A 21775-nucleotide genomic window follows, 5' to 3' on the forward strand; every position below is an offset into this window, starting at 1 on the left:
TTAATGATTGGTGGAGACCGAGGAAGATAAAGTAAGGATCAGTCAAGAGGTCTTGGGAAGTGATAAGCCTTGAAAAAAATCAACAGGAAAAAAAAAACCCTATTGTTTAAAATAAAGATTAAAAAATAAAATAAAAATGCAGAATGTTGGTTTATCTTCTTCTTAAAGCCATAAAAATTATAAGGAATGTATTTTTTTGGCATGATTTAAGTTACTAATTTTTGAAATATGTTTTTTTTCTGTTATCTTTAAAAACAAAACAAAAAACCAACAGTGTCAAAATACCCCCCCCACACACAAAATAAAACTAGTTTAATCCACACAGACGCTTTATTCTTTTTAATCCTTTATTTGTTTTTTTGTGCCCGTTGAAGTTGAATTCATACTTCTGTACGCAAAGTTACATTCCGTTTAAAAACCAGGTAGTGTCAGACCTTGAGTATTTACAGCAAACTGTAATCTATTTGATTGCACTGGCAACTTTTATATATACTTGCACAGCATCAGAAGAAAAAAAAAAAAAAAAAAAGAGTTCTAACTGTATTAGTCATCACAGGTCAACAGGTTGGATCTACAGCAGGGTTAGAATAGGTTCAGACTTTTACCTACACGACTGGAAAATGTTTTAAAAAGATTAAAGAAGTGACGGAGCCTATACAAGCGTGCAGTGCTGCCGGAAGTAGAGCGGTGCGGCTGGTGTAACGTCTCAGCACCTGTTCTACATGCCTTGTTTGCTTCTTTTTTTTTTTTGGTAGCACCGCTTTCCAAGCATGCACTGGGAAAAGAAAATGAAAAGGGAAAAAAAAAAAAAAAAAAAAACTAAACTAAATCATTTGGCACCAAATACTTCAACTAACTTTGCAGTTTCCTAAAAATGTTTACAGGTATGAAAGTTGAAAGAAAAAAAAAAAAAAAAAAAAAAAAGGAAAATAAAAAATACTGCATCACACATAAGCACACATCTCACACACACGTACACATACATACACACACGCAATACTGTAACAAACACAGTTGTAGGAATTGAAGCACCGTGCCCTTCATGCTACAATTGGGGATCCTTCTTTGGAGCACCACAGAGACACGTCGGATGAAGGAGAAATGGACAAATTATGACTGGATTAAGACAACTTTGAAAGGTCATTGGATGTTTTTTTGTACAAAAAGCCTCCGCGGTTCAGCTCCTTATTACTTCATTAAAAAGCTGTGATCATCTGGTGAACCCTGTTACTCTTCAGTGGCGGCAGCGGCGGCGGCAGCGGGTTGAGCATCTGAGCTCTCGGCGGGTGCCGGGGCTGCTGCCGCTGGCTCTTCAGCTGCGGCTTCAGCCGGTTTCTCTTCTGCTGGTGTCTCGGGCTTTTGCTCCTCGCTTGTCTTTTTCTCCTCGTCTGCGCTCGGTTGATCAGCTTTGGTCGCCTCTGCTGCTTCCTCTTTCTCCTTCTCTTCTCCTCCAGATGCCTCTGGCTTGGCTTCCTCGGATTCGGCATTATCTTTGCCTTCCTCGGCTGGAGCGGCCGCCTCCTCTGCCTCGGCTTCCTTCTTGGCGCTCTTCTTAAAGGAGAAGCCGCTGAGTTTAAACGGTTTTTTAAAGGAGAAGCGCTTCTTCTGCTTGGCAGGCTCGCTGCTTCCTGATGCTCCGCCATTTTCTTCTGGTTTGCTGGAGTCCTCGCCGTTGGCTACTGGAGCACTTTCAGCGACGCCTTCCTCCGTCGGCTTCTCGGCTGCCGCGTCTTCGGCCTTCACCTCACCGTCGGCGGCGTGTTTACCGTTGGCCTGGACCTCCTCTGCGGCTCCATCTGCTGTGGGGGAGGCATTGCCGTTTGTTTTAGCGTGCCCGTTTTCCTAGAAAGGAAGGGAGAGGTCCATAAGATGCTTTCACATTATACAGTTGGGGGACTATAAACATAATTGGAAGCTCATGTGTGTTCACACATTCAAGATTCAGTACACTTTTGTGCTGTGCATGCTCTAATAATAATGAGAACAAGAATTTTAGGTAAACGTTGTTCCTATGGAGCTGCTAAAAACTCCTCCAATAACTGCGACATAAAACGATTGTCAACCCAAAGTTAACTCCCCAAAAACCATACTTTTTTTTTTTTTAATAAATACAGGCAGAGGGAGACAGACTTGTTTTGCTGTACTGAGAGAATAATGAATGCATTCAGTGTACTTCCTACATCACAAAGAATTATGGATTTGCAAGTGGTTTTCCATGTAAAATATATAAAAAAAAAATTTTCCTGAAACAAAACATCTAATTCTTTGAAATTCTCCTCCTCTGGAGCCCCTAAGGTTTCACCAGGAACCGTATTGATCCACAAATGATTAATAAACTATAAAATTACCTTTTTATTAAAAAAAGAAAGAAAAAGAAAATCAGCTTGCTCAGAAGCAGCCGAGGCGATGAACGTATTAGGACAATCTTTGTGTAAATTAGACTTGGTATTAAAATGATAGTAAACCCATTTCATAAAGCCAAAAATTGTCACATTTCCATTGTTTTTCAGCCTAATAAACAAGATTCTTGGAAGATCTCTCCACCAGTAGTCACGTCACAAGACAAATGGTTGCTGAATTATAATAACAACCCACCCCCAAAAGACCCTCCATGTTGAAACAGTCTCAAACTGAGGAGACACAGGAGATGAGCCACACACCAGCTCACTCATCTGTACCCAATCAACCGATAACGATTCCTGCATTCTGTAGACTTCATTCCAGTGCCACAATGAATTTTAGCACATTTTCCCTAAATTGAGTCTGATCCCAAGTGGTTTGCAATGGATTTGCTCACCACGTGGGTGATGCACAGTGTCTGGATGGAAGCTCCTGCTGTCTGGGATGGAAATGCAAGATGGAGGGTTAAAAATCACAGCAACGACACTTTCAACATTCATTGTGCTGGAATCATTCGAGTCGCAGATTTTTGCATAAACCTGTAGAATAAACAGGATAAAAATTATTTTTTCCCCATCCAAGCATGATATTTAGACGCCCTTTCATTTTGCACATGAGGTTCATTCCTAAATTAAATCAAGGCGTGGTGCTTTCATGGCTTTGCTCGTGCGTCGCCAAACAGCCTTAACAAAAGCAACCGAGCTGCTCCTTGTGCTTTTTTTTTTTGTGTGCATATGCAAGTTTGCTTTTTTTTTCTCAAAAAATTTAACCAGATTTTCTAACTAGGGTTTGTTTCATCCAAAATAGAAATAATGCATGATTCGATTGCACACACAACATTTGTGCACGTGAGATGAATTACAAAAAAACACAGGCTACAACAATGCAAGTTGGATTTTACAAGATACCCTAAAAAAAAAAAAAAAACGCATGCACGCGCGTGGCAATTTTTTGAAAAGCCAAAAAAAATTAAAGAAAAACAAAAAACAATACATGCATAATTAAAATTTCTTTCTGTTTCACATCATAACGTTATGTTCCTTCATTGTTCTTGTCCGTTTCAGTCTTTAAGGGATGCTGCTTCCCTCCCATCGCCCACACAGCTTTAAGAGCCACATATTAAGACACATATTAGTCTTTGTTTTTTTTTCTTCTGGTTGATTATTACCTGTCCGTTTGCTTTTTCTGCAGAGGTTTCCTCTTTTGCACCGTTTTTAGCCACTTGAGCTCCCATGCTTTCACCAAAATTCACGCGCAACAAAGAAACCCGAATGAATGAATGAACAAAGAGCGACGGAGCGCACGAGCGCCTTTTCTTCTGCTGCTGCTGCCGCTTCACCGCAAAAAAACACCGAATATACGACGGAAACACGGCCTTAAAGTTCACACACCACGCGGATTAATATTTTCGGAAATAATTACGCACGAGATTTAGGGTTATAAAAAATAAAAGCTAATGAATTTGCTTCTTTTGTTAATGAGATGCAGTGTACAACGCCCGAAATTTCGTCATCGCCTAGAAAAGCGGTCGCGACCAATCAAAAGTCGTGTTTAAAAAGAAGAGGGCGGGATTTGAGACTGAAGTGGGCGGGGCCTGGGCAGGATCAGCAACTAGTGATAGGTTTATTTAATCTGGTTTCTAATCTGGATTATAAACAAATTCAAATAATTGAAGAAAAAAAAGTAGATCTTAATGTACGAAATATATATAGACAAATAGATATAAAGTCATACAACACTGGTGCAGCAATTAGTGTCACCATCTCACATGGTCTAGACTTGAGACACAGGAGTACAACACACACACACACACACACACACACACACACACACACACACACACACACACACACACCAACTGTATGGACTGCACAGATTTACACTAAATACACACAATAAACATATATATATATATATATATATATATATATATATATATATATATATATATATATATACACACACACCAACCTGTTTACATGCTGTTTACATCCACCAACCTGTTTACATGCTGTTTTTTGCACACTTTTTTGCTCTTTGCACATTCTGTCTGACATTTCAGTTGATTGATTGCTGTTTTGCACAACCCTTTACAAGCACCATGGTCCTGGAGAAACGTTGCCTCATTTCAACAGCTATATATGGTTGAAATGAAAATAAAAGCTTCTCGACTCTTAACTCTTGACTTTCTGTCCATGTTTTCCCGATGTCACTTTGGGGATGTCTGGATTCGGATTTGCAATGCTGTATAGTCTCTATGTGTGAATGTATGTGCATTGTGCCCAGTGATGGACAGGACAGATCCATCCATTGCGTGTTCCTGCCTCATGCGTGGCATTTCTGAGATAAACTCTGGATCCACTGTGATCCTTACCAGTGAATGAGCACATAAAATTAGATGTATCAAAGTTTTATTATAAATATTATTATAATACTTATACTACTGATCGGAAGGTTGTGAGTTCAAATCTCAGGTTCACCAAGCTGGCACTGTTGTGCCAAGGCGAAGGCCCCTGACCCTCAAATGCTCAGTTGTATACAATGGGCTTCTACCAAATGCCATAAATGTAAACTTGTAGTATATAAATCTTGTTAAAATATTTTTACCAAGAAGGACCAGGAATCCTAAATCTGTTGACCAAAACAATTCCATTTTGATTGGTCTTTCGTTCAAGGAATTTTTGATCAATCTATCCATTTTTTTTTATCTTAACACTTCATAAAATGGTACTCTTGTTATGTTCCACCTACAGTATCTAAAGCATATAAAGACAATTGAAAGACAGTTCATAGTCGATCGTGTGCTATCCATTTAGCTAGAATGTGCCTCAAATTTCTAATATTTTAATGTTTTCTAATACCGCTTAGTGAATCGTGCGAAAGTCGGTGATGTTGACTGACAACACATTACCTGCACAACAATACAAGATAAATATACCTTAAAACTTGTATCTAAGGATCTGACACACAATTCTGCTTTATGTAACCTATAGTAAGGCTTTTTTTTAACTATTTGTAGCCAAGGGTTCCTTCTGGAGGAAAAAAAAGACATAAAACCCTGATAATGTGATGAACATAATCAAGTGATTTCATGATTGCAATCTGTCATATTTCCTTTTGACCAGCATCCATGCTAATGACATGGGGACATTAAGATTATACTGATTTATTTAAAGGGGCATGGTGGCTTAGTGGTTAGCACGTTCGCCTCACACCTCCAGGGTTGGGGGTACGATTCCCGCCTCCGCCTTGTGTGTGTGGAGTTTGCATGTTCTCCCCGTGCCTCGGGGGTTTACTCCAGTTTCCTCCCCCCGTCCAAAGACATGCATGGTAGGTTGATTGGCGTCTCTGGAAAATTGTCTGTAGTGTGTGTGTGTGAGTGAATGAGAGTGTGTGTGCCCTGCGATGGGTTGGCACTCCGTCCAGGGTGTATCCTGCCTTGTGGCCGATGACACCTGAGATAGGCACAGGCTCCCCGTGACCTGAGGTAGATCGGATAAGCGGTAGAAAATGAATGAATGATTTACTTACATTTTTTCTTTTTGTCTCTCTCTCTGTGTCTCTCTGTCTCCATCTCTCTCTCTCTGTCTCCCTCCTTTCTCTCTGTCTTCCTCTCTGTGTCTCCCTGTCTCCCTCTCTCTCTCCGTCTCTCTCGAACACTATCCTGTTTCCTCCCTTAAATAAATGTCTCCTGACAAAAGAAGACCCATCAGTGATGATACAATTGCTTTGTTTAACATGTTTGTTTTTTTTATCCTTTTGAACAATCAGATTTGTGCATTCAACTTCTGATTAGTCAGAATTTCGGTCATAGGTAACAACCCATCGCAGGTACACACTCACACACGTACAATTTAGAGATGCTAATCAGCCCGTGTCTTTGTACTGGGGGATGAAACCTGTGGACACTGAGAAAACCTCAGAAAAACTCTGCACACTCGATCCTGCAAACCCTAAAGGTGTGACGCAAACATCTACATCACCATCAAATCCATCACCATGTCTCCTGGTCCCAAAACCTTTTTAAATGTGACCATGAGACCATCCTCCTGTTTACGTCTGAATATCTTTCTCTGTCTAACGACATCTAAAACCCATCAACCTTCATCATAAAACACTACTCTGACATTATTGAAGTGCTTTAACGTGTGAGGATGGAGGAATCCATCGTATCCATGGCGACCAATGGCTGCTTTCTATTTTGAGATTCTTTTATACAGAACCAAATAGAGATTCGAGATGATTTATCTTTAACAGCACCACCACGGAATCGTGTGAAGCGGCTCAGCAGCTTGTCTTATTTATCAGTTAACGACGACGTCGTGTGTTTTTTTTTTCTTCTTTCTACCACACACTTCGTCGTTAGCATGCGTAATGGCAGGCAACGTGGGAGGAACAAAAGGGTGGAGTCAAAACTTGGAGCAAGCAAACTCGTGATTTGATTGGCTGCTCCTCGTGTCAATCACAGCCCGGTTGCCTCGCCGACGTCTGTTCCATTTCAGCGACGGGAGCAGCCCAAAGCGTTTAAGCTGCTGTTTGTTGTTGTTGTTATTGTTTTTTCACCGATGGAAATTTAAAGCAACAACAAAAAAATCTTCTAGTGTTGTTGATTGTACGCAGGACAACGCGAGATCTCCGTGGGGTAAGTGTGTGTTCCTTACACTACAGGCTGCAGGGAATCGGGAGTTAAAACCCGCATCGTGATGGAGATTTTTTTTAGGGATCCGGTTTTTTTCCCAGGGTTTAATCGCGTTAGATTGCGCTCAGACGTACAGAATGGTGGTCGGTAGAGAGGACGCTGAGATGCTCGGATCCTCCTGCAGCACGGATTTGATGCGCAGCACAAATGGCCTCATGATGTGTCAGACAATCGAGAAGAAAAAGGCCTCTGTGTCTGACTGCATGGCACTGATCGTCTGCTTGGGCTCACAAAAGCCTTAGACATCCACACATCTGTGTGTTTGTCCACCAGTGCCTGCCTTATATACACAAAAACATCTCTATGTTACATGCACTGCTTTGTGTATATATGTGTGTGTGTGTGTGTGTGTGTGATGATGATGATGATGATGGAGGACAGGTTACTTGGTGTCTACATGGTAAAACCCTTGTGTTTATAAGTGGTCCTGTATAAGAAACAGTACAGTACATGATGATGATGATGATGGTGGTGATGATGATGATGATGATGATGGTGGACAGGATACTTAGTGTCTACATGGTAAAAAACCTGTGCTCATAAGTGGCCCTGTATAAGGGACAGGTTACTTGGTGTCTACATGGTAAAACCATTGTGCTTATAAGTGGCCCTGTATAAGAAACAGGACATGATGATGATGATGATGATGATGATGATTGACAGGTTACTTGGTGTCTACATGGTAAAAAAAAACCTGTGCTCATAAGTGGCCCTGTATAAGAAACAGTTCGGTACATGATGATGATGATGATGGACAGGTTACTTGGTGTCTAGATGGTAAAACCCTTGTTTAAGTATTGATTAAGTATTACATTTCAATTAAATTTCAACATCAAATCAGCTGCTTCAAGTCAGTTTGTAAATAAATGTTAATTAAAAAATAAATGATGTGTTAAAAATTGACATGTGCAATCATGACACTATTGAAGTCCCAATATGATATTTAGTCCTAATGTTACACTGTTTAGTGCCAGTGTTGATCCCCACGTGATGATATTTAGTCCCAATCTGACGATATTTATTGACAATGTGACACTGTTTATGGTCAATGTGTCTATTCAGTATCAGTGACAGTATTTAGTGCCAGTGTGATACGAAATACTATCATTACGACCAAAAGGAGTTGACCAAAGTTCCCGAAAGTGTATAAAATCTTGAATAAAGTCCCAACCTTGTGAGCTACGATCCTCATCTAAAACCCACCAACAAGAGGATGGCATAAAATTGGGCGAACCTCAAGGGACAGACCAAATATAAACGAAAAGATCCTTATTACCACAAGCCCAGATCACGCTGATGGATGACGTGAGAAGAACGTAAACATTTGAATCGCTGGTCTGTCATTAGAGGATCACGGACATCATGAATGTTAACGCACAGTCAGGAGAGTAATAATCTTGAAATTAATCACACAGTGTGAAACAGATTTAAAGCTTTAACGAGAAGGAATGGTACAGTTTATTACCCTTCATTCTGAGCGTGTTTAGGAGTTCACTCATAAGGATAATGAACTCAACAGCAATCCTATGCACAAGAAAAGAAAAAGCTTGTGACTTTTTTTAACAGCCAAATTAAAAAGTCTGCTTTTTTTTTAGATGAAAAAACACGCCCGAGAGACGGTTATTTAGTCCTGCAGAGTGCAAATTAAAGTTTTGATTTACATGCTGTAATTTGGTGAGATCAAATCCAAGCACAGAGAACGTCCCATACTCACATCCCGGCCTGTGCCGTTATACCGTACAGCGAGAGCTTTAAATTTAGTCCCCTCGTTATTCCTACCTAACCTCATGAACCATAAACTATTTTTGGCTTCTCATTTAAAAGAAGCACAAAATCTACTAGTTCAGACTCTAAATTATGTCAGACGGCTGACAAAAGTGGAAAAATGGAAATGCCTGTTTTTAATGTTTTAGTTTACTTAAAATGTATTTTAAAAAGTAAAAAAAAGTATTTTAATGAGTATATTTTAAAATTTAAGATTGTTTTAATAATCGATAAAATAGAAATATGTACATAGACTACTTTCCCTTGACAATAACTGTAAAAAAAAAAGTCAAGTTTACTTCAAAAATAATTTTTTTTGTAGTTGTAGGACGTTTAAAAATAGTTGAAATGGTTGTAGGAAATGGGGGGAGAATCTTTTAACATACAATTTTTTAAGAAAATGTGTAAATGATCCTGAAAAGAAAAATATTTCATTCAATATTTTATGTAAAATTTTATGCAGTTATCCGTCACCATATAGTTCAAAGATCACTAAAATTTGTAGTTCAGTTGTAGATTTTTTTTTTTTTTTTAATACAATCACAATTTTTATAAAATGGTCACAAAGCATGATATTTTGCGATTATCGTTGAAAATACTTACGAACCATCCAGGTTTACTACTACAACAACTATTACTGTAAATAACCATCAAACTAGAATTTATTAAACGTTAAAACACACTATTTACCTCACAATCGTGGAAATATTTGTCGGTCACATGAAAATGCCAAAACATCGAAAATCTGAGGAAAAGTTATAATATACAGTATGGCAAAAACTCATCAGAAATAACATTAGTAGAATAAATACTGAGCTATAAATAGAATAGAAAAGGAAAAATGTGTTTAAATGTATTTTTTTTTAAAAAGTTTTAAACTTGAATATAAATCACTTACCGAGGTCTCGTGCACAAAATTTCACGTTCTCAGTGTGTCGCATTTGTAGCAGGAGGCTCCGACACGTGAGCACGTAGCCATAAAACAAAGCTGAATTAATCTTCAAAAACTTTGTCAAGTGTGAAATTACAGACCACAGAGTCACAACCTGATCAGCAGCCATGATAAACGGAGTACACCCGTAATCATCAGTGATTTCAAAAACGTCCTTTTTTCCGCTTGTCCGATTTCTGTTTTTTTTCCCCCGTGTTTTCAAAACGTTGTTTTCTTGAAAGAGAGAGAAAAAAAAACATTATGTCTGGACGGTGGCTAAAAAATACAAATATTGTGTCTGGCTTTTCTTTTCAGAATCATCACAGGAGCATCACAGCTCTTTGGCTTAGTCAGATACTATTACGATACGTTTTAATTATTACAATAACGCTTTAATATAACTATCTTCAGTGTCATTGGTATGTTTGTTACACTGTAGTTAGACATTAAAATGTTTTTTTTTTACTTCTCCTTGTTATTGAAATGTTGCTGTCAACTAAAATGTTCCTACAAAAAAAAATCTGTTCAATGTAAATGTCTGTATATTAAGAAGTCATATCAATCATGTAGGTAAAGAGTAAATTTGCCCACTCTTATTTTCCCTCTCAGGCCTGGTTTACAGACGAGCCAATCGTAGATGTTCTTACTCCATCTTTAATTGAATGGAATGCAAATACTCGGCTGTGGTGCCCCAGTGCTCGCCGCGGTATGTCTAATAGACATCTGTTTGCATTTTCTTACTCTGTATGTGTATATATGTGTCACTTTTCCAGCCTTCGGTGCATCAGGGCCGCTACTGAGCAGCGGCGATGCCTTCGAGTTCGACGCAGTAGTACAATAGTCACAAGAGAGGCGTGGCGTAGCCTGCTACTGTGTGCTAAATGCATAACTTGGATTTGTTCTGAACGTGACTGCGTGATGGTCTCGCCAACCTCGCCCATGTGGTTTACGCATAACTGGAACCAAAAGTAGAACAGTACAACCATTTATTTTGTTTGCTAACAAAACAAATCGAGGCTGGAAAAAAGACTGCTGTTACATTTACAGTTAAAACAATAATACTCTTTCCCTCATATTGTGGAATCTCAACATTGAAACCAAACCAAGCTCTGTAGCTGATGTATTGTTCTGGTTTTTTTCTCCACACTCTAGTCCACAGAGATAAATTGTCTAAAAGCATTCTGCCATTATGCCTGTGAGGTTTAGCATAACTTAGCATAACTTACAGAGAACAGGCTGTTATTATTATTATCGTGAAGGAGGTCACTGTTGTGGATGGATTTACTATACTGTAGTGATTCTTATTATAAAAAAAAAAGAAGAAGAAACCAATTCAATCTGGATTTAAGGCAGCCAAAGGTTTTTGGGTCCATAGATATTCAGTTTACAATCCGTACTCCTATACGATCGGTTGTAATCTTGAATTTCCGATTGTTTGCGCTTCCTTTTAGCTTATCTTATTTTAGATTTTGAAAGTAGAATAAAAATTAAACACCCCAAAATTCCAAATGCATTCTAATTTGTCGTAAAATATATCATCTGCGACATGTGGCAGGTTGGTAGATTTTGAGAAGATCAAAAGGAAAATGATAATTTCTATTAAATTATTTTGACGCATAGCATTGTGTATAAATGCAGCTTTATTTTGTGTGTCGTCACTTTAAGCTCTGGGATAAATTATGGTTCTCTGTTCTAATTTTGCTCTCCATTAATCAGAATCTAGATAATGGGCTGTGTACAATGTAAGGACAAAGAAGCAACCAAACTGACAGATGAGAGAGAGACGAGTGTTTCCCAGCATGCTGGGTACCGCTATGGGGCCAACCCGACACCCCAACACTACCCCAGCTTTGGGGTCACCGCCATCCCTAACTACAACAACTTCCACGCGCCGGTCAGTCAGGGGACCGTGGCGGTATTCGGAGGAGTGAACAGCTCGTCACACTCGGGAACGCTGCGCTCACGTGGTGGAACAGGTGAAGTTTACTCTAATCCTCTTATCTATTACTATTATTAATATTACATTTCTGAGTCTGGTTTCGTATCTGAGGTACAGGTGGACATGTGGCAGTGTTAAAGCTTCACACCATAATAGTTGCCTGTCATTTCATCATATGCATATTATCCTAAATGATGTTGTTGTTGTTGTGGATTTATACTAATAAGTCCTTGAAATAAAGGACCTTTATACCACATTGTGTTGTTGAAAGATTCTGAAATCTGATTGGTCAGAAATAGATTCATTATACTTTTAAGACAGCTTGTCAAGTCGACGCCGTCTCAGATTCGTATCCTGAGATTTTACAGTACATTAACGCACTTTTTTTGTTGTTGCTGCAGACTCATTTGGTACATGTTGAATAAACATCTACATATAACAGCTAAACCTCACTACATCAAGGATTATAGAGAAGATTAATGTATTAAAGTAAACCTTGGCTTGTCTTTGAGCTTCTGTTACAGAAACTTAATCGACAGCTTCATTCAGCAAAAATGTGCTCTCATCATACAATGCACATTTTAATCACGCCTTCTCTTGTCGACGTCTGCAGGAGTTACACTCTTTGTAGCACTTTATGATTACGAGGCAAGGACGGAGGATGATCTCAGTTTTAGGAAAGGAGAGAAATTCCAAATTCTCAACAGCACGTGAGTACAAAAATCATGTGAACAACAATCTCTTAGCAAGTGTTAGACTTTAATCATGTAATAACTCTTCGGTTTGGACTCCTGGATTTCCTAGGAATCCTGTCAGAAAGATAGCTAGCATAGATTACGTGGCAAAGACACACCCTAAACAAAAGCGGTTTCTTTTGGTCGGCAGATCTTAGCCGACCTAGTCTCATGATTGTCTCTGGGCTGTGTACCATATTGTTCAGTTTATTTCTACTGTATTTTGTATTTCTATTGCTGTCCTACAGGGAAGGAGACTGGTGGGAGGCTCGCTCCCTCACTACAGGTGGAACAGGATACATACCCAGCAATTACGTGGCTCCAGTAGATTCAATCCAGGCCGAAGAGTGAGTTTTAGTTTTGGCATTCTAACAAAAAAACAAAAAACAAAAAAAAACACACACACTTGTTCACAATATGGTGCACTATTTTAAGAATCTTCCTTTTTCCTAGGAATACACAGTGCTCTCCATTTGCATCCCAGAATGGGTACAGAATACCCATAATGCACAGTGCAATGTGGCATTTAACCTGTATAGCAAACTGGGTGTAGTTTCAGACCATGCTATGGATAAATCTTAAAACCTGTATAAATCTTTATGCCTTTTCCCAATGTAGTGTAATGGTCTGTTCCGTTGACATTACTACTTCTTCGTTAAAAGTGATCCGAGTGTATACCCTTTCCCCCCACAGCTGGTACTTTGGAAAACTCGGCCGGAAGGACGCAGAGAGGCAGCTGCTGTCTAACGGAAACCCTCGGGGGACTTTTCTCATCAGGGAAAGTGAAACCACTAAAGGTAACTAGCCTGAGAATTTTGACTGGCATTGTATACAGTACTACACACACTAGGGTGCGAATAAAGGTGATGGTGAAAGTTACCTTGGGAAGAAGACTGTTAAAGTCTGTGAATTACAGCCAGATTACGTTTTACAAAATACTGTATACTGGTCCTTATATTCTTGTGGTAAGGAGTTAGTAAGGGCCTTGTTATAAGTTTATGATAGTGGTCCTTTGATAAGGAGGTTATGGTAAGGGCCCTATGATGAGGAGTTGGAGATTAGGATATTATATGGTCAGGTTTATGGTAGGGGTTTATGATAAGACCCCTATAGGCACGGCTCTGTGTTAAGGAGTTGGTTAGGGCCATATGGTCAGGAGTTTATGATATGGGCCCTATTGTAAGGCGTTTATGGTAAAGAGGCTATGATAAGGAGAGTATAGTAAGGATCCTAGATGGGAAAATGACCTTGCTAAGGTTCTTAGTTATTTTCAACTTTCCACTGTTGAATCATGCAGTATCTATATCAGTAAGACAAATGCTTAGGATATTTGTTATATTCCCCCGGTTGAATCTCTTGAAGGAGATGTTTTCCTCTCCTCGGCCTCCACAGAAAATGATCTTTTGCCAGATCCAAATTAAGACACGGATCCTTGAACTGCTCTACCTTCCCTTTGGATACTGAATTCTGTTGTTACTCCAGGAGGCCATAACTGAAATGTCAAAATAATTGATGATGTATTTCGGTTGTTGCTTTGCAGCACATTCATGAGTCAGCAGAGTGACAGATGTGGACTGAACAAACAGCCCTGAGGGGTGCTGGTGTTAAGGGGGTAGTGCTGGAGGTACTGTTTTTTAGGACTGGCTTAAACACATTTTGGAAGTTCAGGAGGGAGTCGTGGACTTTGTGTGTGTAGGAGTGCTTTGATTCATTGCTGGCCTGGGACAGGATAGAACATAGTCTTGAAGATTGCCTTGTCATCTTAACTCAATGGTTTTTAGAAGCATATTTAACCTCAATTGTTTGTGACGTGTTATTGTTTACTCCTCTACGTTAGTGGAGACACAAGATAGCAGCTTTCTTGAACATGTTTTTGGTTCAGGAAACAGTGCCTTCAGGCTAGATTCCCATCAAGTGCAGAACCGGTTTAGCACGTTTTTAGCAGTGGTCTGTGTTACGGAATTAGCATAACAGACATCGGTTTAGGTAGCCGTTGTGGGGGGTTGGGCCCAGCCTTGAAGATTCAATGCATTCAACCAAACTGGTTTTGGGAGTTCTTGTTGACAGTTGCTTATCTGGCTCATGCTTTTATCCAAGACATACAACCGAGCAGTTAAGCATCAAGGGTCTTGCTCAAAGAGCCAATCATTGTAGCTTTGCTGGCTGTGCTGGGATTTGAACACAAACTTCTTGTCAGGAGCTCAAAGCCTTAGCTAGCAGTAGAGAGCCATACAAAGCCCTCAATAAAACAGATAACATTGTCTAGACATCGTTTCTCCATCCCATCTAATATAATGACATGTTCCATCAACTCCCCCTTTCAGGAGCATATTCCTTATCCATACAAGACTGGGATGATGTTAAAGGTGATCACGTGAAACACTATAAGATCCGTAAACTTGACAACGGGGGCTACTACATCACAACCCGTGCTCAGTTTGAGACTCTGCAGCAACTTGTTCACCATTATTCTGGTAAATCTGAGTCAACTGACCATACACAAATATTTAATTATCTATGACTGAATAAACAGTGTGAGACAAATCAAATGACTACCAGTTACAGACACAGCAGCCTTTACTATCTGTAACAGTGCGGTTTCTAACAGCACGCCATTGTTTTGTTTGTATTTGTTCGCACAGCGAGGGCTGCGGGGTTGTGCTGTCGATTGATAGTCCCCTGCCACAAAGGCATGCCTCGGCTTGCCGATCTGTCCGTCAAAACCAAAGACGTGTGGGAAATCCCTCGAGAGTCACTTCAGCTCATCAAGCGCTTGGGGAACGGCCAGTTCGGAGAGGTCTGGATGGGTACGTATTCATTAAATTCGGCAGGTTCAAGCCAGGCTGATAAAGATCCATCAGCGGATAATCTGTCCTGACCGGTTTAATCCAGGATTCGGCTTAACGTCGTGTCCATTTAAATACAGTCAATGTGAATTACAGTTGATTTATTCACAGCCATGTTAATAATGTATTAAGCCAGAAGAGAATTTTTAACCCCTGTGTGCTAGACAGTGGATTGATCCTCAGATTGTGCAATATTACCCCCGATAAATTGTAGGTACATGGAATGGCACAACGAAAGTGGCTGTGAAGACCTTGAAACCAGGCACCATGTCCCCTGAGTCTTTCCTGGAGGAAGCTCAGATAATGAAGAAACTGAGACATGACAAGCTAGTGCAGCTATACGCTGTCGTCTCTGAAGAGCCTATTTACATCGTCACAGAGTACATGGGCAAAGGTAAGAAAGAAAAAAAACTAGGACCTATCGTATTAGTTATAAATATAAAACAATCCTAACAGTCGCTTTAGATTTACTTGATGGATTTGAAAGTGTCTTTTCAACTCGGAAGCGCTTTACCATGTTTCTCTGGACGATTTGATGCATTTGAGTAATAATAATAAATATTGCTGCTTTTTGTTTTAAATCACTAATCTAAGCATTTATTTATTAAATATGTATGTATCACATTGTATACATAAAATTTTCACAAATACGCGTATAGATTTTTTTTGTATTACGATTAGGGTTGCAAAGGGGCGGAAAGTTTCCACCAGAACTTAATCTGGGGAATATTGGAAACTATAATTTATGGGAATTTACAGGAATTTATGGGAATTATTTGGAAATATAGGGAAATTTATATAAACTATATCATATACAAAGATAAACAAACATTTAGTTTGGTCATAAGCAGACATGCATGCAAGGTAATGCAAATTTTAAAAATGACGTTTTGACTGATTTAATTGTAAGTAGAACTTTAATTGATTCTTTCATTGACTAACACAAAAGCATAATAAACATTATTATGCTTGTAATAAACATAATAAACTTAATAATTTTAATAAACATATTTACCTATGATTGCTATAATATATTCTAATTAATAAGGTAGTTATTAAGTTTAGGTATTGGGTACCTAATGTAGAATAAGGTAATGCAGAATAAGGCATTAATATGTGCTTAATAAGTACTAATAACTAGTTAAATGACCCTAAAATATAGTGTTACTGTGCATGTTTTGGAAGAATGCAAATAAATGCAGGGGGTTTGGCCTCAATGGCCCTCCAGTAAGCAGTGTGCTGTGTGCAAGTGACCGAAGAACGCAGGGTACAAATTTGCATTACAAGATTTAACTTAAATTGCATTAGATCTTTTTGTTTTAAACAAAATTATGTTGCAATTTAAGCACTTTAAGTAATTTACTCTGCATTTTTTTTAAATTCCCAGTTTATTCCCATATATTCCCGTTAATTCCCATGGAAAATTTAGCCTTGAAAATTCCCGGAATTTTGTAACCCTAATTACGATCGTGTTTAATAACTGTTGAAATGGCGATACTGGCGGTTTTCTACAAGGAGATGTATATGGAAATTTTGGAAGGAGTCTCCGGTGTCAGCTTTTGACTTATTAATTTCAATAAAGAGAAAAATTGAGGCTGAAAAGAAAAACACCGGGTTTGTTGCTGCTGTACTGTAGCTGTTATGCAGACGTTCCAGACCAATAAATGTAAATATAAATGGATAAATCGTATGTCATCCTTCCTTAGTAAAAAGGAAATTGTTAGCCTGGTGATATAAGAGGAATAAAACACTTCAGAATCCCTTATTGGCATTAATGGAAATGGATCAGCTTTCAGGAAGGTAAAATTAATAATTCCTTCATGTTGATTATTTTTCTCTAATAGCATGTCGTGGTTAAATTCTGGCTAGTACTTGCTAGCAGTCTAAAGAACACATGAAACGTATTAGAATAGATTTCTCATCCCATCCGTTCCATTTTCAGGGAGCTTGCTGGACTTTTTGAAGGACGGTGAAGGACGGAGCCTTAAATTGCCAAACCTCGTAGACATGGCAGCTCAGGTAAGAAAATCCGTAACACTATTATTCGCAGCGAACATGCTAAAAAAAAGTAATCAGCAATTTTGGAAATCAAGCATGTGCGGTGTCTTTCAGGTGGCTGCAGGCATGGCTTACATCGAGAGAATGAACTACATCCACAGAGATCTGAGATCAGCCAACATCCTCGTGGGTGACAGTTTAGTATGCAAGATCGCGGACTTTGGCCTTGCCAGACTGATAGAGGATAATGAATACACAGCTAGACAAGGTGAGAGAATGGAGGAGAACCTGGTTTATGGTTAGGGTTATGTTTAAGGACCACCGTGCTGCCACTGCTGGACGCTTAGACAATTAAGGCCCTTAAAGGTGGGGTCTCCGATTTTTGAAAGCCAATGTTGACATTTGAAATCACCAACGTTAAAAAAAACCAACGTTACTCACCTATCGAGAAGGAAAAAAGCACCTTTATGTATGCCTTTAAGTAAAGTCGGCCACATATTCACAGATTGGAGTTTCCCGAGTCAACAACTCCTGATCTAAACGCTGTTACTACACAAAACGCGGTTGTAGCTGCCTCTCTACATTACTACGATAGAAAAGAGGTGTTATTTGTGTAGTAACAGCGTTTAGCTCAGGAGTTACTGACTCGGGAAATTCCAACCTGTGAATATGTGGCCAACTTCCTGCTCCTTCAGTTTTAATGTCACACATGCGCACTGAACACTCTCTCCACCGCATAGTGACAAGCCCCGCCCCTTTCTGCTCATTGGCTACACGTTTGTTTAGATTTTTGTTTATTGCTCGGCCCGACTCGATTTTCTGCAGCATTTCTCAAAAATAGGAGACCCTGCATTTGACCATCAATTGCTCAGCTGTATAAATGAGATAATAGGTAAGTCGCTCTGGATAGGGGCGCCGTAGCAGTAGTGCTGTGTAGTAGTAACTGTTCTGAGTCAGTATCAGCTGTTAGCCATTAAGAGACAACACATTCTGCGTTACGATGCTCCGGTGCTCTTGGAAAACCCACTCACGTGTCGCTGTGGTTAAATTAATATAGGATTTGTTCTAAACAGGAAATTTATCTTCATATGAACACAAACACTTTATTTTTAATTCATTTGTCTTAGTTTGCAGTAATATATTCTTGGTCATGGATTGTAATATTATTCTCCAGTCAGATATGACAGTCACACAGACTTGTACACCTGCATCCTGTTTTAGGTGCCAAGTTCCCGATTAAATGGACGGCCCCCGAAGCCGCGCTTTACGGACGGTTTACCATTAAATCTGACGTGTGGTCATTTGGAATACTGCTGACAGAGTTGGTGACCAAAGGACGTGTGCCATATCCAGGTGAGATGATGGTACTTACAGAAAGAGTCTGAAGAATGACTCTTGTCCATGACTGTATTAGTGATTGATCTTTTGATTTATTTTGTTAGGGATGAATAATCGGGAGGTGTTAGAGCAAGTGGAGCGTGGATACAGGATGCCGTGCCCTCAGGACTGCCCCATCTCTCTGCATGAGCTCATGCTGCAGTGCTGGAAGCGAGACCCCGAGGAGAGACCAACGTTCGAGTACCTGCAGGCGTTTTTGGAGGACTACTTCACTGCCACAGAGCCCCAGTACCAACCGGGAGACAACCTCTAAGATGAAACAAACAAGAGCTCAAAAGCTAAAGCGAGTGGATTTGTGCTTTAATCTTGCAGATTAGAACACAAGTCCAGTCACTTTGACTTCTAAATACTATTAGAAAAATAAATGCTTAAAAAAAAATCAAAAAAAAAAAAAAAATCACCTGGACGACTGAAAAACCCCCGTAGAACTCGAGAGCCAGGGGAAAACGCATCGCTACGATACGACACAAACTGACCCGAACAAGATCCGATGCACGTATGACGATTAAAGCTTCCAGAATTCTTTGCCATTTCAATCCAGTATTCGACTCGTTACTCATCTTCCATTAAAAGGACGTTGCCACATTAAATGTGTTCTTTAAAGCCGAACCATATTTTTTGGGGACGTCATGCGAGTGTTTAAAAAAAAAAAAAAGAACGAAGGATAACGGATGGCCTGTTTGTATGTAGTGTAAATATGATGTGGTTACTTACCCCCGTTTTAGGCTTTATTACTTTTTATAATGCTTTTTATTTGATTTGGTTTCAATTTTTGATTGTCATTGCTCAGAGAAAAGGCATGAACGTCGAGGCTCAAACAGAACGACAAACTCCGGCCTCTTTACAAAAAAAAAAGAAAGGAAAAAAAAACAACCAGGACTCTTTTCATTATTTATTCCAGTAATGACATTCCCTCTGTTTATTATTATTATTATTATTATTATTATTATTATTATTATTATTTTGAGAGATCATGTCGCACTAGCTAGCTTTCCTGACACTAAACATTGTGACTTTTTCACAAGGAAACAAGGTTGTGCGCGCACAGGCGACTCTACTTAGCTTTTTTTTTTTTTTTTTTAGCTCCCATTTTTAGCAAAAGCTCAGTGTCTCCATATTTAATTTTTAATTTTTTTCTTGCTAGTGCATTTTCTATTTAGTCACTTTGGATTAACGATAGAAGAATTATGCATCGATATAGTAATCAGGCTGTGTGGGCATTAATGCTTGACTATACAGTACCTGCATCTCTCTCTAGCAAAGATGATCAAATAAAATTAATGGCTAACATCACTGTTTGTAAGAGGCTTAAAATCAAAGCGTTTAAATGCATTTTAATGTGCTATAATTTTAACATAACTAAATAGGTGGGGATATTTATATTAATAAATCACTGAGCTTGACTAGCTTCTTTCTGGCCCCGAGTTCTGTCCTTGATATCAAACGATATTAAAACGTCACGTCTGGAAAGCATTTAACCTCAATCGGTACGTTAAAACGTCACAGCCCTCGTCTTTCAGGCAGACTTAGCAGGGCCATTTTCACCTCGTCTCCATTCCAGCTTTCACTTGAATATCTTGTGAAGGTTTTTCTATAGAATAGTGCGCGCTATAGTAAGCCGTATGAAACACGGGCAACGACCTCATGATTTTTACCCGTTTTTTTTTTTGTTTGTTTGTTTTAAGGCATCCATTTGGATTAATTCATAGATATTGTGTTTTTATTTAATTGTTCTCTTTAGTTTGTTTCATTTATGCACAAACATTTGTAGAATAAAGACTCGTACCCAAGCCCATTTAGTTTTTTTCGATTTTTATTTCCCTTCTTATTAAGTTGTAATTAAGTTGTAATCTTATATGTCTGACTTTCTTATACCACTTGGATTCTCGAATCTGATTGGTTGTTGATTAAACATCGTTGTTAATGATGGTGAAGTTTGCTGTAAGGACAATGTAACGTTTATAGAAGGGAGTCAACGGTATCAGGAAGTTTTCCCACACAGGTTTTTACACTTTTTGGATTTTTTCCCCCTCACGTATTAATATTAAGACAAGGCTAGTGATGAAAGTATTTATAGCTGCTAGAACGTTAGTGATAACGTGAGCAAACTTGTTTCAAACATATTAAATGCACCATAAATGGACAAAAATTATATCGTGGGTATCTCTGACTCCATCTCTTTTTTTTTTTTTTTTTACATTTTCACTGTGGTATAAGAGGAATAAGAATCTAAGACATGCCATAATTAGAAAATAATCCACTTCCCAGACACGTCTCTTCATCCATGTTGGTTTTTTCATATAAAAGCGTGTTTAGTGTTTTTATTTCTTCTTAAGTTGGTCACTAGTCTATTTAACTCGATGCAACGACTACATCCGATCAGGAATAAACCTGATGTTTATGTCAATATTTATACTAATATGGTAAGTGGAGAAGTTCTTAATTTCCTGTTTAATCGTCCACGGTTTTTTTCATGCCGGCGGAGTGACAATTGACTTATGGGACATTTTTTTATTTATTTATTCATATTATTTAGAGGATGATGACGTCTTCAAATCTGAGCTGAGCAAACACTTGGTGTGTCTCAGAGCAGAAATGAGTTTGATATCAACATTTACTTTGAAGACATTTACTTTGAAAAATATTTTTCTACGAATAGTAGGCTAGGGACGCCTGAGATAGGCACAGGCTCCCCGTGACCCGAGAAGTTCGGATAAGTGGTAGAAAATGAGTGAGAGTTTGTGAGTAGTAGGCAGGGGAAAAAACAAATGCTTAAATCCCAGAGTCTACTTTCATAATAGATTCATATTAACCACCATTGTGGAGTGCGACATGACAACATTGAATTTCTTTAAGACCGGAAAAATGAAGCTGGAATAAATCCGTCTAGATTTAAACCATTCTGTCTAACCTGGACAAACACTCCAGCATATTAGCTTTAACATTGGCAGGGTGTCTTTTAGCGTAATCCTTTATTTTGTAAGTTTTTAGTATCTTTAATAGTACTGTCCATTGCCAGAGGAGAGCTTCATATACAATCAGAATAAATATTTTTCTTGTTTTTTA

At 38.9% G+C, this 21775-nt stretch overlaps 2 protein-coding genes across 2 annotated transcripts; one reads left to right on the plus strand and one right to left on the minus strand.

Moving 5' to 3' along the window:
• Positions 1-333: 333 nt before the first annotated feature.
• On the minus strand, positions 334-3918 carry marcksb (myristoylated alanine-rich protein kinase C substrate b). The gene is made up of 2 exons (XM_027159666.2): positions 3569-3918; positions 334-1842 (listed from the first exon to the last, which is right to left on the minus strand). Exons 1-2 carry the CDS (start codon positions 3632-3634, stop codon positions 1228-1230), a joined length of 681 nt encoding a protein of 226 aa, XP_027015467.1. The 5' UTR covers positions 3635-3918; the 3' UTR covers positions 334-1227.
• A 2937-nt stretch (positions 3919-6855) lies between these two features.
• On the plus strand, positions 6856-20703 carry fyna (FYN proto-oncogene, Src family tyrosine kinase a). Its single transcript, XM_027160053.2, has 13 exons — positions 6856-7042; positions 10404-10500; positions 11511-11770; positions 12347-12443; positions 12716-12814; positions 13161-13264; positions 14792-14941; positions 15110-15274; positions 15528-15707; positions 17256-17332; positions 17426-17579; positions 18533-18664; positions 18754-20703. The coding sequence occupies exons 3-13, from the start codon at positions 11521-11523 to the stop codon at positions 18960-18962; spliced, it is 1617 nt and encodes a 538-aa protein (XP_027015854.1). The 5' UTR covers positions 6856-7042; positions 10404-10500; positions 11511-11520; the 3' UTR covers positions 18963-20703.
• Positions 20704-21775: the final 1072 nt, after the last annotated feature.

This window comes from Tachysurus fulvidraco, chromosome 12 (genome assembly GCF_022655615.1).
Source record: "Tachysurus fulvidraco isolate hzauxx_2018 chromosome 12, HZAU_PFXX_2.0, whole genome shotgun sequence".
Classification (NCBI taxonomy): domain Eukaryota; kingdom Metazoa; phylum Chordata; class Actinopteri; order Siluriformes; family Bagridae; genus Tachysurus; species Tachysurus fulvidraco.